Source organism: Squalius cephalus (assembly GCF_949319135.1).
Source record: "Squalius cephalus genome assembly, chromosome: 22".
Taxonomy (NCBI): domain Eukaryota; kingdom Metazoa; phylum Chordata; class Actinopteri; order Cypriniformes; family Leuciscidae; genus Squalius; species Squalius cephalus.
In genome coordinates this window covers 9,903,646-9,922,420 of record NC_137143.1, presented here as the reverse complement: position 1 = coordinate 9,922,420, position 18,775 = coordinate 9,903,646, and the positions used below count along the sequence as shown (strand labels likewise).

The following is an 18,775-nucleotide window of genomic DNA, read 5'->3' as shown; positions in this document are numbered from 1 at the left end:
TAATAATTCTAACCCCATGCTGATCTCCCCTACTCAGTTTATACATATTGTAAGTCTGTCTGATCTCAGTGCTTTTTGTTTCAGAGTGGATTTAGATATGAGTCTGTCTGATCTTAGATCTGATCTTGGATTATTTCTTGGGCTGGACAGGATCACAGAGAGATATGTTTTTTTAAAATCTGTTGGCAGAAGTTTGGCACTGGTGAGTAGCTATCATTTCTGTATTTTTTTATTTAGATGAAAGTAAGCTTAAATTACTGTAAGCATGTTGGAGTTATTTACAGTACACCACATTAAGCACAAAGTGTAATGGTGATGATGATGGTGGTTAAAAGTTTGAGTACATAGGACACAGGACAAAATGAAAATACTTCACTCTCAATACAGACAAACAATCAACAATTGCAAAATGTGAATATGCTATGTAGACAGATGTATAGTTTCCATTGTGAAGCAGAATAAAGTTAAAATAAACTGTCACAACTCCTGTAATTTGATCTCAGGTTAAATTCAGACAAGAGGGAGAACTGACAGTAAAATCATTTACTCCACCATTTGTAAGTACTTGTGGTATAAAGTTTAGTTTTATATGTGGTAATCAGCCGATTTATGCATGATTTCTGTCTTCTTTCCATGACCCCATTAGGCTCCTTTTCCTGAGCTCTACCTTTTACCTGTGGTAGAGAATGACAGTGGCCTTTACTCCAGCTCTCTGACCTCTGATACTTTAATAAGCAACAGTGACCATTACAGTCATGATTTGCCAAGACCAACATGTGCACCTGGCATGATAAAAGAGCCTATTAAATTCCCCTCAATCAATAAAGGACCTCAGCAATCTGTCCTAATGCAGGATGCAGAGGAGAACGAGAATGATGACGATGCAGAATCCACTGACACTCCTCATCTAACAAGATCACAAGATCAGATGGAACCTGTAAACAAACACCCCGGTATGAAAACACTAAGAATATAAGCACAGGTGCACTCTTGATAATTAACTACTAAGTTACAAGCCTCATTTTTTAAGGAACAATAAGGGTGTTTACATGGCAACGATGTACTAAAAACGGAAGAGTTTTTCCTTTGCATTTTTGAAAAGTTAAAAACATCGTCAAAATGGTCCCCGTTCACACGCATCCACAAAAATGACTACTGGCCTAGCATGCTTAATACAGTATTTGTAATGGTAAAGAAACACTATGCGCCTATAGACTGAACACATAATACACGTGCATGACATCACAGTTATCACAAATTTGCATTTTTGTAGTTTCCACAGAGATGATAAAGGTATTGTTGTTAAAAAAAAAAAAAAAAAACTTGCACTTTGAAACCCACACTTCGTGTTTTCAGGCCCCCAAAACGCCATTGCCATATAAATGAACTGCAAAAATGCATAAAAAAAAAAAAAAATTAGTTTTTAGTTCCATTTTGTAAAATATATAAATATTTTTGGATTGCACCATAAAACTTGAAACGCAACTCTATTTATAACTAAATATTTACGGAAGTCGCATACAGGAGTTAACTGTTTGAATAAAATAGCAGATTGATTGAATTGCATCAATAATAAAGCTGTTTCACTAAATATGCCTTTAAAGGAGCTACCAAAGATGAGCATAACAGATGTAGATGTCATATAATGTGACAACGCATTACATTACGGAGACCTTTATTTTACTTTACTTGCTACGGTCTGCCTTAAGAACAAATGGTGCTGCCGAAAAAAATAGTTAGTTACAAACTAGCTAGTAGTTATTGTAGTAGTTACTCTATGGCCTGAGCTGAACTGGTGTGTCCAGTAAGGGAGAATAATAATAATTTAATAAAAATAATTTTCTTAATGTTCATTCATGTGCAGTGCAAGTTTCCTGACTAAACCAACCTGATCTCACGTGAAAACTAAACTATGTAACGAGGTGGTGATTTTGTGTGATGTGAGTCGTAAAAATCGTTATGATTCTTATGATTATGAACCCTACATATACCCGTCACATGGGGCATAAGCAGATTGTACGAAAACGTACAAATGAGATTGTACAAATTCATATGAATTAGCCAACAATTAATCAAAACAGAAAATAGTTATAAATTGCGATAAGATTGTGACAAAACATTTTATATAATGTACACAATATTTTACTTAAACATTATTGGGTACTTATGTCAGGTTATTCATTTCTGTTTAATGCAGACAGACATCTTGCTAAACAGGGTGGCTTTTTTCAAGTAGAAATGGATACAACTGCACAAAAGAAACATTTTTTTAAAAGAAACAACAGGAACTCTGGAGCTCCAGAGCCAATTGTGGATTCTCATGGACTGGCAAGGTAACCTGATTCTTTTGGCTTCTGTCATTGTTAAATACGTTTAATAGTTAACTATTTATTGGTAATAAATATTAAAAGGATTAGCTCTATAATCGAATATTTAGTTGCCTTTACCCTATGTTATACATTTAGGAAATTGAATAGGTCTCTGACACTGAAATCAAGTGAAGAAAAAACAGATGATGTGGTAAGAGATGATCTTTATTTTTTCTCATATTACATTTGATAAAACCAATAGAGTATCGTTCAAGTCATTCAAGTTTTGTACAGAATGCAGTGTTGTAGTTTCAGAATTTCACACAGACCCCTATTCCTGTAGAGAGTTTCTGAAGGTTTAGTAGAGGTCTTCTAGACAAAACAGGAAGTAACATTCCCTCATTAAGACACCATGAGGTTTATTGGCTGAGTAAAATTCCTCACGCAGCTGGCGGTTGAACAGTGTGTTCTGGACATTGTTGTAAGAAGCTTTCAGTGTGGATTTTATGTGTTTTCACAGGTTCTTATGAGTAAACCAACCTCTCCACTCCCAGAGAGTAGTTCTGCACTGTCTGTCTATTCCATGGAATTTTATACACAACAAACCACCACTAGTATGACATGAGCAGTTACTAACAAATGGTGTCATTCTTGTTCTTGAATACCGTCTTCAAAAATGTTATGCTTTCAGACAATGAGCTGATAAAGGAAATCAAACTACTCAAAGAGCAAAGGAAGGGGCTTGAACAAACAAGGCAAGAACTTTTGAAAAAGGGCAGAGAGCTTTTAGCTTTTAACAGACATCGAAGGAACCAAGGTATAATGCCCTCTACAATTACACAAGTACACTTCTCAACTATCATATGAAATGTTCAAGAACTGTATCTTTAACGTTGTCATTGTCTTTCTGCTTAGCTTCGGTTCACAGACAAATTGCTAATATTCTCCAGATAATTCTCTGACACATTCATAATTCTCTCATCCCTAAATTCATAGTTCTTTCAAAGATGAAAAGGCATCCAGGTCCTAATGCAGCAAAACATCCAATCTGATCTCATGAGAAAATTTAACTTTTATGAGGTGGCGATTTCATATGAATTTGTACTCGGAGATGCGTAACAAGACATGAGATTTTTAGAAAAAAAAGCGTGAAGGTACACCTTTAACCCCATCACTAAAACTAACTGTCAGTGTGGTACAAATGAGATTCGCCAAGCATAAAATAGTTACACATTGTCCTGGGATTGTTTTAAAACATCTCCAAACTATCGTACTACCATTAATGTTCTTGTCTGTTACTGTAAAGTTCTTATGAAATGTTTGTATATTTTTAGAGTGCAGACCTTTTTGATCTTTTTAATCTTGTGAAACTTGTTTGGCCTCAGCACCTGGAAAAGCATGATGACAACCTTTGATTGTGTCTTTCTTGGTTTCTCTCTTGCTTCTCTACCATGGATTTCAGTCATGTACTCTAACAATAATAATTAAAAAGGTCTTCTATGATTCTGAGAGGTTGACCACGGAAGGAGGAGATGAATCGATGCGATGGTGGGGGTGCTTTAAATATTGTTGTGAACAATGGGCAGCCTTGAGGAAAACTCCTGTTTTCTCAAAATCCTAAAGCCTGATTGCTTCACGTCTGTAAGTACTGTATAAGTCTGTACAACTGCAAAGACAAATGGCATTTCAGCCAGCCAGAAATGGGGGGTTGACTGCCTATATTAGTCACACAGAAACACCATCTGTCAGAATCTTTCGACGGATGAGCGTCTAGCATGACTTGCTGGGCAGCGTAGTAGCACAGCAACTTGCGCAATGCTCATTCCCGCTATCTCAGGGAACCAGGGATAGGGATAGGGAATGTTAACCAGGGATAACATTCCCTTTCGATACGGTTCATTCGCACTTATGGGGAACTTAATACAATAGTGCCTTGCTACAAGCGCAGAACGGAAGTCGCTCTGCGAGCCGACAGTTTAGAGCTTATAAAGCGATCAGCTTATAAAGAGAGGCTCAGACCACAGTCGGAGCCTGCTACATAATAAATAAATATTTCAGACTGATAACACTCATGTTTGAAGGTTGTTCAGGTTGTAAAGGTTGTAAAATCTGATGAAAGTAGACAGTGAGGACCAGCCAGCCGCCGCACAGATATCTGCGATATAGCCTCTGCTGGACCACACCCAAGAAGAGACCATACTTCTTGTGGAGTTGGGCCTCACTCCTAAGGGGCAAAACAAGTCCACAGACTTGTAAGTCTGTGATATCGCATCCACAATCCATCTGTTAAGTCTTTGCTTTGAAACCAGCTGCCCTTTAGTGCGGCCCCCGATGCTGACAAATAGCTGCTCTGATTGCTGAAACTGGCCAGAGCACTCATTATACACTCTGAGGGCCCTTAAGGGATAGAGTTTATGAGGTGCCTGTTCGTTTTCTGCAACGGAAGAGCCAACAGCACTATCACCTGCATTATAAATGGGGTAGTAAGCACTTTTGGCACATAACCTTTCCTCGGCCTAAGGACCACTTTACTGTAATTAGGACCGAACCCAAGGCAGGAAGGTTCCACAGATAGGGCCTGCAGATCTCCAACTCGCTTGACTGATGCTAAAGCCAGTAGGAGGGCAGTCTTAAGTGAGAGTGACCAAAGGTCAGCTGACTTGAGTGGCTCAAAAGGAGGACCTCAAAGCAAGGAGGGCCTGGAGAACAGTCTTAAGCAAGACTGACCGAAGGTTATAACACAAAGTTGAGTTGTTGTTACCCAGATAGAAAAACAATATGTGGTGTCGGAGGAAAAGATGCATAAGAGACGAGAGATTGCGTATTTTCCCCGGGTTTAATACAATGAATTAATGTCACACTCATCCGCATACATGGGGATTGAGTGAGGAAAAGCATACAAATAAACATTCAAACAAGCCTGACAGCTCCCATCGAGGGGCCATGCATGCAGGTCTCATAACTCCGGCCGAGGGTGCCAAGACTGATTCGCACTGGAGGAGAAAGATTCTGACCAACGGCGTTTCTGTGTGACTAATATAGGAAGTGAACCCCGCCCTTTCTGGCAGGCTGAAATGCCATTTGTCTGACGTGAACCAATCAGGCTTCAGGATACTGAGAAAAGAGGGGTTTTCCCCACAAGCATCAGATAAAATCTGACACAATGCGAGTGAACCGTATCGAAAGGGAACCACTCTTCCATATCCATCATGAAGGTGGGGGAAATTGTATCTTGGTTACATTGTCATGATCATCACTAGAAGGCTTTTGAGCAGCAATAGATTTGGGAATTTTGTGGCATTATAATTGCACGTGTCAAAATTATGCAAGGAATATAATCTATAACAACTAAAACTTTGAGTCTGAGAGCTGGACAGTCAATAACACTTTATTTTGATAGTCCACTTTAAACATTCTACTAACTAGAAGTAACTTTGCAACTTCATGTCCACTACCGGTCAGAGTATTAGTTGACTGTCTGCTAACAAATAATTGTATTGGTCCCCCGAACAGACATTCTACTAACTATAAGTAACTTTGCAAGTACATGTCAACTTTATTTTTCTCTAGCCCTAACCTAACAGTCTAATAATACTAATGAGTTACTTGACATGTAGTTGCAAAGTTCCTTGTACTAAATGTCTAAAGTGGACTAACGAATAATGTGTAACTGGAAGGTTTACTGTTAAATTTTATTGCTGAAGTTATATGAATAGAATATACTGTATGTTATAAAAAATATGGGTAACACTTTATTTTGATGGTCCCCTTTAGACAATTCTGTTGACTAAAAGAAACATTCCACCTACATGTCAACTAACTTTCATTATAGTCAGTAGAATGTTGGGGGACCGTCAAAATAAAATATTAGCCGATTTTAAACAGACAGTCTACTAATACTCAACTAATACTCTGAGAGTTAGTTAGCATATAGGTGGAAATTTTCTTATAGTAAACAAAATATCTAAAGGGAACCATCAAAAAAAAAGTGTAACCAAAATGTGTTATATATTCAATGATCTTTCTGTCTTCATAGAAGGTATTTTAGAATTGTAGTCTCTCTTAAATCTGTCAGATTTCATGTTTGTGAAGTGGGTGTTAAGTTAGGTTAGGGTGTATAAATGATTCTTTTTTGTTTGCCTCTAAAGCACGTGACAGGTGGAAGAGGCAATATTTTGACACTAAGAAGGCAACAACACTTCTGGAGGACACGCTAAAGAGTCTACAAGTGGAACTTCACACCTTCTACAGTAAAATGCTACAACAACTCCAAGCCAGAGATGGTGCAAAACGACAAATGCAAGCAAAGAAACAATCAAGCACAAAGTTGAAGGTAGATTAAACATTTTCTTACTCTTATATTGACTAAATTATTCTTTATTTGTAAAACTCCTCAACAGGGAATAAATTGTCAATTTCTTTCTTATTTTAACCCTCGATGGTGTATCGTCATTTATAAATGATGCAGAGAAAATAAATTGCATTTAAAATACAGTAATATTCCACCAATGAAATTACATTTTAGTATTATCATATGACATCCCCTTCAGCCAATAAAATAAAAAATATTTGTGCCATGTGCTTGACATTTTTGGCAACAAGGAAGTGAAGGTGACATGCTGTCAAGGCTCCATTGTGAGTTCTTTTTATTGGAAATACATATCCTTTTTTGTTGTTTTTGTTTAAATGTTACATCCAAATGTGATTTTAAAGTGTTGGAAATTTTTTAATGCACATTTTGTAAAAAAGTACTTTTATGGGATAAATATTTTCTGTGTAGCTGGAATAGTTGTTCATTACTGGCAGGCAGTATAATAGCCTTTTTGCCTTTGTTTTAGGTTGATGTTAGTAAGTTTTATAGAAGACAGAGAGAAAAAGCTGTACCTTTTCCAGAAAGTATTGATGATAGTGATGGCAGTGCATCAGAAAATATGGTCGTCGTAGTAAGAAAGGAAAGAGTTGAAGATCAAGCAGGATAGAAGCAGTGAGAGTGATGGCAGAGATGAAGAATATACAGTAAATCATAGATTATTGTGGAAGCCCAAAGGGATTTTGGTACATTATCCTATGCCAGTTTGGAAGATGTGATCCTTACTACAGGTCAAAATCGAGTTACGTGTGGGCTACACTGAAAAAGAAGAGTCTTGTTGATTTTCATTTGCGCTATAATAATTGATTTAAAATTCCAAGAAAGAAACAATGTTAAAGATTTTTTAATGTGTTTTGAAACACTGTTTCACTACTTTCCAGGCAGTGAAATTGCATTTAAATTTGTCAAGTTTTTCACATGTTCACATGTGAGTTCCAAATGAAATATAGTAGCACAAGATGAAATGGAATGTTAATAAAGCTATTTAATGTTTTTTGGAACACTAAGACTTTTTCACTACTTTTCAGATAGTGAAAATGCATTTGAATGTTTGTGATGTTTCAGACAATTTGCAAAAACATTTTACCCGGACAATGTCAGTTATAGATGACAGCATCCTAAAAAAAAGGTCAAAGGTCAAATGTAGATTAATTGTATGTGTGTGTATATATATATATATATTATATATATATAAATATAAATATATATATATATATTTTTTTTTTTAGCTGCTGTGATTTCATAATTAGTCCCATAGAGGGTTACTATTTTGATCAATTAAAGCAAAACCATTGTGCTTTGTATTTACAGAATGATCTGATAATCCAGATTATGACGGAGTGCAGTGAAATTGATAATCTGAGGAAACAAGTGGATGATGCTAAAATGAAACTAGCTACAGAGATCAAGGTATACTAAAGAGACATGTCCTGGTTAATTCTATTGTTAGTTTCAGCACTTTATTTATTTTTCTTTATTTGTCTAGTTAAGAAAGCAAGCTGCCACAGAACTACCGGCCCTGAGAGCAGAACTGATGCAAAAGAGAGCTCAGCTTTAAAGAAACACAGAATACACATATATGTGCTTAACATTAGATTTCTTGGAAATTAGATTTGTTGTGATTCAACCTTCACTGAAATAATGAAATTATGTATAAAAGACTTTTAACATTTACATAAAGCACAAAAGATAGTATTTAAGAGATTTGACAGATATTGTTTTGCAGTTTGAGTAATGTGTAAATGCTATATCTGCTTCCTGGGTTTAGTCTGGCTGTTTAAAAATGAATTATGTAACTTCTGCACCATTCATGACACCAAATGAACTTAATGAGTTTCTGAAAAATAATGAGTTTCTCGAACACTTCCTCTGTCCTCTGAGATGGTTAAGCCTAGGATGTAGAGCAATGGTTTGAAAGCATCACAGTGTTTATACATTTTGGGGAAAACAACCTTTGAATGACTGACTTATAAGTATGAGTATAATTATAATTAATTGCATGTTAAAATGGGTTTTAACATCCAAAAAATTGCATACTTCACCTTTAACATATTAACTACACAAATCATTATTTTCATAATTTGTAAAAAATTACCACACAAAAAAAAAAGTCTCAGAGAATTGAGCTGTCAGGAAAAGCAAACATAGTGCTTGATGTTATGCTGATTTAGGACCATTTGCAGTATTACGTTTGGGAAATTATGTTCATGCAAATGATTACATGTAATAAATGTGTCGATGAAATTTAAAATTCAATTAAACAAAGTTTTAGTAGGCATGCTGACAAGGAATGTGTTATTTATTCGGTTTATGATACAACAAATCCTATAAGACAACAGCAGACTCCCTGTGTACTTTGGGTATTAGGGCATTCCACATGTCCACAGTCTGTTGCTGGGCGATTGGATCACTGCTGTAGTCCAGGAGATTTCCGTTCCACATTCCGATTCCTTTCAGACCATGTTGAGACACATAGGCAGCTTTTAGAGCAATACTTTCTGGGTCATCATACCACACCTGATGGACCTTGCCTTCTGTGTCCTGTAAATAAAAATCGTATGCATTTTAGGGAAAATAAAACATGTCTGTCTAAAATACATTGACTCATATAAACTCAATATCCCTTGCATAAAGATGAATAAACATTTTTCACTGAAATTGCATTATGTTTGAAAAGGTGTAATTTATACTGTAGTAAATATTGTGATAAAACTTTTAGAATTAATACTGTACCTTATAATTATAATATGGAGCTTGCTGGTTCTCATCCCACAGTCTTCCTGATATTGAGCTGTTGATCTGTTTCATCATGATGCTGTAGGGAATTTGTTTCCCAGATGCATCACTACATGGAGCCCCTCTGAATGGCACTTTTGGAATTGTACATATTCCATCCTGTTAGAATAACAAAGAGAGTGTCAAACTGAATATTAGTTAAAACAATTATGACTTCTCTGTTCTATTGTCTAATCTACATAACATTAAATTATTGTTGTAATAACTTTTCTATAACAATTTCTATCTATCTATCTATCTATCTATCTGTCTATATATATCTATATATCTATATCTATATCTATATATATATATATATACACACACATCTATATATATATATATATATATATATATATATATATATATATATATATATATATATATATATATACACATCTATATATTATATATATATATATATATATATATATATATATATATATATATTATATTATATATATATATATATATATATATATATATATATATATATATATATATATATACACAGTGAGGAAAATAAGTATTTGAACACTGTCGTGGATATTTTTCTAAACCTAACTATCTGGGGCGTCTGCACTCGACACCCAACTGATCTTAATATCTCTGGCGTCTACAAATCGACACCAATACCTTAAACTCTCTGGCGTCTGCTCTCGACACCAATACCTTAACTCTCTGGCGTCTGCTCTCGACACCAATACCTTAATACTCTAGCTCTTGCGTCTTCAGTCGACAACTGGCCGAGTTTTCTAACTAACTTGCTTCCCTAAACTAGCTTCCTAAACTAGCTTCCTAAACTAGCTTCCTGCGCAGGAATAAATCGACAAACAGACCTGCAAATGTCCTTCAAATGCTTTAATCACGGCCAGGAGATCTTCCCGAGCAGTTCTCAGGGAATCTCTCCCAAGAAGCAAGGCCGGAGGATCTCAGACAAATTCCATTGAGAATCCCACCGAAAAACACATATACAACAGTTTTTATAGAATCAAGAAAACAAATAAGACTAACATGTCACCTTCAATATGATTGGTTCAATTGGTTCAAAAGCCCAACCTTTTCCCTCTGTCACTGGCATAAGCAAACTCTGATTACTTATCACAAGGTTTTTGCGAACTAGTCATGTCTAGTTTCAGTTCCCCTTTCTGTATTTATACATATACAGTCAGTCACAAGTTTTTCCCCAAAGAGTTTTGACACATTAAAAGCATATGAATGTTATTCCTGCAAGAAAAACAAATGTTAGTTGATTAATTAAAGTTGATTAATTCTAGTGCTGTCAAACGATTAAAATATTTAATCGCGATTAATCGCATTAATGTCATAGTTAACTCGCGATTAATCGCAATTAATCGCTTATTTTTATCTATTCTAAATGTCTCTTGATTTCTTTTTGTCCCATTATTTTTTCTCATTTTAATGCTCTTATCAACATGGAAAAGTGGATCGGCTTGCTTTGAGCAAATGTTTCTTTTTGAAATCAACATTGGCATACTGTAGTGTTCAATTTCACACTAACATTCTCACTTGGAGCAAATAATCTCTCACACAATGTAACACTGTCCATCAATAAAAGGGTGAAAGAAATACTGACGAGGTCCTAATATTGACGAGGGGGTGGAGAATTCGCATCAGCGAATCAGTGTGCTTGGCCATCAAGTAGTAGGCTATTTCAGACTGGACGTGCTGCAATGATAGCTCAGTTCACAATGACAAAACACACAGATCACTTTGGTCTTGTCAACTGAAACATTTTGGCCACTTTTTTAAAATTAAACTTTCCATTCAGAATCTTATTGGCATCCATTTCGGCGTCTCGCGCTCATCATTCATCCACTCAAAACATAATGTTAAAGGGGGTCGCACACTGGACGAGAAGCGAAGCGCAGCGCCTCGTATTTAAAATTCGAACACATTATTCTCTATGAGTGTACACACACCTTTTATTGCTGGCAATAAACTGAGAAAGTACGCGTCCGATGTGCGATACAAGTTGTCCATAGACGCGGCTTCTCGTCCACTCTTTGGCCGGCTCGCAAGCCCAAACAAGTGTGTGCGGCGTGCCTGTTGTTTTGTTTCCGGTCTAGCTAGATCCGGTGGTGTTGTACTAACGTTACTAGTTGTTGCAAAAGCATGTCAAAAAAAAAAAAAAAACCACAAAGTTTGCTAGGCGTTAATCGCGCGATAGAAAAATTGACGCCGTTAAAATGGGTTTGCGTTAACGCCGCTAATAACGCGTTTAACTGACAGCCCTAATTAATTCAAATCCATCACAACACCCTGCTATTTTGCAAGTTCTCCCACTTAGAAATCATGGAGGGGTCTGAAATTGTCATCGTAGGTGCATGTCCACTGTGAGAGACATAATCTAAAAAAAAAAAAAATCCAGAAATCACAATGTATGATTTTTTAACTATTTATTTGTATGATACAGCTGCAAATAAGTATTTGAACACCTGAGAAAATCAATGTTAATATTTGGTACAGTAGCCTTTGTTTGCAATTACAGAGGTCAAACGTTTCCTGTAGTTTTTCACCAGGTTTGCACACACTGCAGGAGGGATTTTGGCCCACTCCTCCACACAGATCTTCTCTAGATCAGTCAGGTTTCTGGGCTGTCACTGAGAAACATGGAGTTTGAGCTCCCTCCAAAGATTCTCTATTGGGTTTAGGTCTGGAGACTAGCTAGGCCACGCCAGAACCTTGATATGCTTCTTACAGAGCCACTCCTTGGTTATCCTGGCTGTGTGCTTCGGGTCATTGTCATGTTGGAAGACCCAGCCTCGACCCATCTTCAATGCTCTAACTGAGGGAAGGAGGTTGTTCCCCAAAATCTCGCAATACATGGCCCCGGTCATCCTCTCCTTAATACAGTGCAGTCGCCCTGTCCCATGTGCAGAAAAACACCCCCAAAGCATGATGCTACCACCTCCATGCTTCACAGTAGGGATGGTGTTCTTGGGATGGTACTCATCATTCTTCTTCCTCCAAACACGTTTAATGGAATTATGACCAAAAAGTTCTATTTTGGTCTCATCTGACCACATGACTTTCTCCCATGACTCCTCTGGATCATCCAAATGGTCATTGGCAAACTTAAGACGGGCCTTGACATGTGCTGGTTTAAGCAGGGGAACCTTCCGTGCCATGCATGATTTCAAACCATGACGTCTTAGTGTATTACCAACAGTAACCTTGGAAACGGTGGTCCCAGCTCTTTTCAGGTCATTGACCAGCTCCTCCCGTGTAGTTCTGGGCTGATTTCTCACCTTTCTTAGGATCATTGAGACCCCACGAGGTGAGATCTTGCATGGAGCCCCAGTCCGAGGGAGATTGACAGTCATGTTTAGCTTCTTCCATTTTCTAATGATTGCTCCAACAGTGGACCTTTTTTCACCAAGCTGCTTGGCAATTTCCCCGTAGCCCTTTCCAGCCTTGTGGAGGTGTACAATTTTGTCTCTAGTGTCTTTGGACAGCTCTTTGGTCTTGGCCATGTTAGTAGTTGGATTCTTACTGATTGTATGGGGTGGACAGGTGTCTTTATGCAGCTAACGACCTCAAACAGTTGCATCTAATTTAGGATAATAAATGGAGTGGAGGTGGACATTTTAAAGGCAGACTAACAGGTCTTTGAGGGTCAGAATTCTAGCTGATAGACAGGTGTTCAAATACTTATTTGCAGCTGTATCATACAAATAAATAGTTAAAAAATCATACATTGTGATTTCTGGATTTTTTTTTTTAGATTATGTCTTTCACAGTGGACATGCACCTACGATGACAATTTCAGACCCCGCCATGATTTCCAAGTAGGAGAACTTGCAAAATAGCAGGGTGTTCAAATACTTATTTTCCTCACTGTATATACACACACACACATATACATATATATACACTCACCTAAAGGATTATTAGGAACACCATACTAATACTGTGTTTGACCCCCTTTCGCCTTCAGAACTGCCTTAATTCTACGAGGCATTGATTCAACAAGGTGCTGAAAGCATTCTTTAGAAATGTTGGCCCATATTGATAGGATAGCATCTTGCAGTTGATGGAGATTTGTGGGATGCACATCCAGGGCACGAAGCTCCCGTTCCACCACATCCCAAAGATGCTCTATTGGGTTGAGATCTGGTGACTGTGGGGGCCATTTTAGTACAGTGAACTCATTGTCATGTTCAAGAAACCAATTTGAAATGATTCAAGCTTTGTGACATGGTGCATTATCCTGCTGGAAGTAGCCATCAGAGGATGGGTACATGGTGGTCATAAAGGAATGGACATGGTCAGAAACAATGCTCAGGTAGGCTGTGGCATTTAAACGATGCCCAATTGGCACTAAGGGGCCTAAACTGTGCCAAGAAAACATCCCCCTGTAATAAGGTTCAATGTTCGTATGGGTAAGGAAGGAAGAAGACAGGGGTCGGCGTGACTGAAACACTCAGTTTATTATAAATAAAAGTAAACAAACAAAAAGGGCGCACGTAGCGCATTCACCGTGCCACGCACAGCTTAACAAGAAACAAAACAACAAGACAGCTTCCACTCAAAAGACACAGACGCTCAGTGAGGTTTCAGTCCAACTCTCTCTCTCCTCCTCCCGAATGCCAGCTTATATCCGGTCTCTCCACGCCAATCACTGCAATCAGACACAGGTGTTCATCATTTTGCACTTGACCTACTTACTCACCGATCGGCCCCCTCCTTTCTCTCCTGCTACAGACTTCGCAAAACCACGCCCCCCTCGCCACATACCCCCACCGCCCGACTCAGGCCGGGGAGCCATCCGGCCTGCAGCCTCCCCCCCCCTCCTCCTGGAGAGGAAGTCAGCCACAACCATCTGTACACCCGGCCTGTGGATCACCTTGAACTTAAAAGGCTGTAAAGCGAGATACCAACGAGTGATCCGCGCGTTGGTATCCTTCATGCGGTGGAGCCACTGCAGGGGAGCGTGGTCCGAACAGAGGGTGAACTCCCGTCCCAAGAGGTAGTAGCGAAGGGTGAGAACGGCCCATCTGATGGCCAAACACTCCTTCTCTATGGTGCTGTACACCGTCTCTCTCTTAGAGAGCTTCCGACTGATGTACAGCACCGGCCGCTCCTCACCCTCCACCTCCTGGGACAGGACCGCGCCCATCCCCCTGTCCGACGCGTCGGTCTGTAGTATGAAAGGGAGAGAAAAGTCAGGGGCATGTAAAAGCGGTCCGCCACATAAAGCAGCCTTTATCTGGGTAAAAGCCCGCTGACACTGCTCCGTCCACTGGACCGTATCTGGTACCTCCTTTTTAGTTAGATCAGTCAGCGGGCTGGCGAGGTCCGAATAATTAGGCACAAACCTTCTGTAATAACCCGCCAGCCCCAGGAACTGTCTAACCTCCTTTTTGGTCTTGGGTCTCGGACAAGTCGCAACCGCTGCTGTCTTATCAATTTGGGGACGCACTTGCCCATGACCCAAGTGGAAGCCCAGATATCTTACTTCCACCCGCCCAATTGCACACTTCTTCGGGTTGGCCGTGAGCCCAGCTCGTCTCAGCGTCTTCAGGACAGCCCGCACCTGCTGCATATGACGCTGCCAGTCACCACTAAAGATGATGATATCATCCAAGTAGGCAGCGGCATATGCAGCGTGCGGTCGGAGAATCCTGTCCATCAGACGCTGAAACGTTGCCGGAGCCCCGAACAACCCGAAAGGAAGCGTGACAAATTGGTGTAACCCAAACGGCGTGGTGAAAGCTGTTTTTTCTTTGGATAATGGAGATAAGGGGATCTGCCAATATCCTTTAGTTAAGTCCAATGTCGAATAAAATCGAGCAGTACCCAGCCGATCAAGCAATTCGTCAACCCTTGGCATTGGATAAGCGTCGAACTTCGACACAGCATTCACCTTCCTGTAATCTACACAGAACCGAATCGAGCCGTCCGTTTTAGGAACTAAAACTATCGGGCTCGCCCAGTCACTGTTAGATTCTTCTATTACTCCCAACTCTAGCATCGACTCTAATTCGCTTTGCACAACTTTCTTTTTGTGCTCTGGCAGTCGATACGGCCGGCTGCGAACCACCACGCCCGGCTCTGTCTCAACGTGGTGCTGAATGAGGTCCGTTCGACCAGGCAGGGGCGAGAACACATCAGCAAAATCTGCTTGTAAATTATGCACATCAGTGAGCTGGGATGGTGAGAGGTGGTCTCCCCCAGCGGCCAGGGCGAGAGATTTTGTTTTGACATTCGCCTCTGGACCGAGATCCTCCTCTCCGCTCACCACCATCGCCAGCATCACTGATTCCACCTCAGACCATTTTTTAAGCAGGTTGAGGTGGTAAATTTGATGTGCTCCGCCCCTATCTGTTCGTATTACCTCATAGTTGAGATCTCCAATTCGCCGCGTAACCTCAAAAGGTCCTTGCCACTTTGCGAGTAATTTTGAGCTAGAGGTAGGAAGTAATACAAGCACTTTCTCTCCCGGTGTAAATTGACGCAGTCTAGCCCCCCTGTTGTACAGCCGACTTTGCTTGTCCTGAGCCTGTAACAAATTCTCCCGTGACAGCCGCCCCAAAGTGTGGAGTTTTGTTCTCAGGTCCAGGACATACTGAATTTCATTTTTACTAGCTGAAGGTCCGTCCTCCCAAGTTTTCCTAAGGACATCTAACACCCCGCGGGGCTGACGCCCATAGAGAAGCTCGAAGGGGGAAAACCCCGTGGAGGCTTGCGGGACCTCCCGTACAGCGAACAAGAGGGGTTCTAACCACCGGTCCCAATTTTTGGCGTCTTCTTGTACGAACTTTCGAATCATGGATTTCAAAGTGCGGTTAAATCGTTCGACCAGCCCGTCTGTTTGTGGGTGATAGACACTGGTCCGGATCGATTTAATGCCCAATAATCCGTAAAGTTCGCGTATCGTTCGTGACATAAACGCCGTGCCTTGATCGGTGAGAATCTCTTTCGGGATTCCCACCCGGGAGATTAATTGAAACAGAGCGCTCGCCACGCTATTTGCGGAAATATTGCGAAGCGGAACTGCTTCAGGATATCGCGTTGCGTAGTCCACCAGGACTAAAGCAAAGCGATGTCCCCGTGCTGACCGTTCTAATGGCCCGATGAGGTCCATACCAATTCGTTCGAAGGGGACCTGCATCAGCGGAATAGGGCACAATGGTGCTTTTGGGTTGGCCGGTGGATTCACCAACTGACATTCACGACAAGACGCACACCACTTGCGTACATTCTCGTGAATGCCCGGCCAAAAGAACCGGGCCATGAGACGGTTAAGTGTCGCTGTTTGTCCTAAATGCCCCGCCATTGGATTAGAATGAGCCGTCTGGAAAAGCATTTCCCAACGGCTTTTAGGTACCAACAACTGAGTTGTATCCTGCTTTGATTGGGCATCTTGGGTTACCCGATACAACTTATCTTTTAGGATTGCAAAATACGGATAGGTGAGTGGTTGGTCCGTGTGGAGAAGCTGGCCGTCGATAGAGCGAACCTGATCAAAGGCATGTTTCAGCGTGTCATCCTGGGACTGTTCCAGGGGAAAATCATCGCGCTCTGTGAGAATGGTTCTCTCCAGTGCACTCCGTTCCCCTGAACCAGTACCCAGAGGTTCCGGATCAGCTTCTCCCAACTGAGCAATCGCCACCTTCCCCTTATCCTTTTTTACCCAAGAAGCATCCGCACATAAATGACCCAATAACTCATTAAATGCTGGCCAATCTGTCCCCAAAATCAGCGGATGCCGGAGGTGCGGGTTAATCGCCACCTCCACACTATGCTTTTGTCCCCTAAATTGAATATCCACAGGCATTAACGGATAATTCACCACTTCCCCGTGCACACACCGTACCTTAACCATGCGGCTATTATCCAATGCTTTAGGTTGAATCAGGCTTTGGTGGACAGAGGTTTGGTTACAGCCTGAATCCCCCAGAGCCTGAAAAGTACCCCCCTTTATACTCACGGGTATTTGGTACAGGCCAGCTTGATCAGGGGCAGCTTGCGGCGCGTCGGGGACCCGGATCAGCGTCCCCACCTCCATCACCGGACACCGGTCGATAAAATGACCCGGGTCCCCACAGCGCCAACAAGCCGGCCCGGGCTTCCCCGCCGCTCCAGTGGCAGGAAGCGGGTCAAGGGATTGGCGTGGAGAGAGAGGTAGCGCCGCCTGTGGAGGGAATCCCCCCCTCGATGGGCCCCCTCCCCGGGGAAGAGGCCTGGGGGAAGCTACCGGCTCCGCGGTTCCCCCTGTCCTCCACCTTGGAGCTGGCCTCGGTGGGAGGTTTCCCCGATACCTGGGAAGGGGAGAGGGCTTAGGAGAGGGGTTAAAAAGAGAGAGAGAGAGAGAAGCAGATGGTAGGGGTTCGCCGACCCCCGGGCACGCCACCATTTGGTCCTCCGCCAGCTGGATGGCCTGGTTCAGCGACGTCGGGCGGTGGCACTGGACCCACTGTGCAGTCTCCCGTGGCAACCGCGCCACGAACTGCTCCAGTACCACACGGTCGATGATTTCCTCGACGTCGCTTTCGTCGGCCATCAGCCACTTGCGGCAGGAGTCCCGGAGCTGTTGGGCCATGATGAAGGGTCGGCCAGACTCCTCAAGGTTCAGTGTCCTGAACCTCTGCCGATGTTGCTCTGGAGTCCGGCCAACCCGCTGAAGAATGGCCCGCTTGAGATCCTGATAGACCAGGAGATTCTGGACTGGCAGTTGGTGAGCGGCCACCTGCGCCTCTCCTGACAGCAGGGGTATCAGCCGCATTGGCCAGTCCGTCGAGGGCCATCCCCGGTCCTCAGCCGACCTCTCAAACAGCTCCAGGAATGCCTCCGGATCATCCTGGGGACCCATTTTATTGAGAGGTATCGGCGAGGACGAGTCTTTGTATGTTGGGGGGACGGCCCTAACCTCCCGGTCTATCCAGCTCCGGAACAGCTCGCGGTCTTCATGCTGGCCACGGAGGAGCGCCTCGAACCGTTTGTCCTGCTCCTCTTTTATGGCCAGCAGATGTTGGTGATGTTCTTGGTGAAGACCCGCGAGCGATTGGATGATGTCCGCAAATGGCGTTCCTGGCGGAGTCTGCATGGCGGCGGCGATCTTCTTCCTTCCCGGGATTCGGCACCAGTGTAATAAGGTTCAATGTTCGTATGGGTAAGGAAGGAAGAAGACAGGGGTCGGCGTGACTGAAACACTCAGTTTATTATAAATAAAAGTAAACAAACAAAAAGGGCGCACGTAGCGCATTCACCGTGCCACGCACAGCTTAACAAGAAACAAAACAACAAGACAGCTTCCACTCAAAAGACACAGACGCTCAGTGAGGTTTCAGTCCAA

At 41.6% G+C, this 18,775-nt stretch overlaps 2 protein-coding genes across 2 annotated transcripts in view; one reads left to right on the top strand and one right to left on the bottom strand.

The window, feature by feature from the left end:
- The window catches only part of spata1 (spermatogenesis associated 1), a 9,345-nt gene extending 76 nt beyond the window's left edge, over positions 1–9,269 (top strand). Inside the window, exons 1-10 of the mRNA XM_079856798.1 lie at positions 1–202; positions 504–557; positions 647–953; positions 2,198–2,333; positions 2,466–2,520; positions 2,830–2,923; positions 3,001–3,126; positions 6,458–6,642; positions 7,990–8,088; positions 8,165–9,269. The exon at positions 1–202 is cut by the window's left edge and continues 76 nt beyond it. Coding sequence (XP_079712924.1) covers positions 17–202; positions 504–557; positions 647–953; positions 2,198–2,333; positions 2,466–2,520; positions 2,830–2,923; positions 3,001–3,126; positions 6,458–6,642; positions 7,990–8,088; positions 8,165–8,236 — 1,314 coding nt within the window. The 5' untranslated portion in view covers positions 1–16 and the 3' untranslated portion in view covers positions 8,237–9,269. The remainder of the gene's footprint in view (positions 203–503; positions 558–646; positions 954–2,197; positions 2,334–2,465; positions 2,521–2,829; positions 2,924–3,000; positions 3,127–6,457; positions 6,643–7,989; positions 8,089–8,164) is intronic.
- ctbs (chitobiase, di-N-acetyl) overlaps positions 8,961–18,775 on the bottom strand; it is a 45,817-nt gene continuing 36,002 nt past the window's right edge. The window contains exons 6-7 of the mRNA XM_079856799.1: positions 9,412–9,573; positions 8,961–9,219 (exon numbers count right to left, since the gene is read on the bottom strand). Coding sequence (XP_079712925.1) covers positions 9,004–9,219; positions 9,412–9,573 — 378 coding nt within the window. The 3' untranslated portion in view covers positions 8,961–9,003. The remainder of the gene's footprint in view (positions 9,220–9,411; positions 9,574–18,775) is intronic.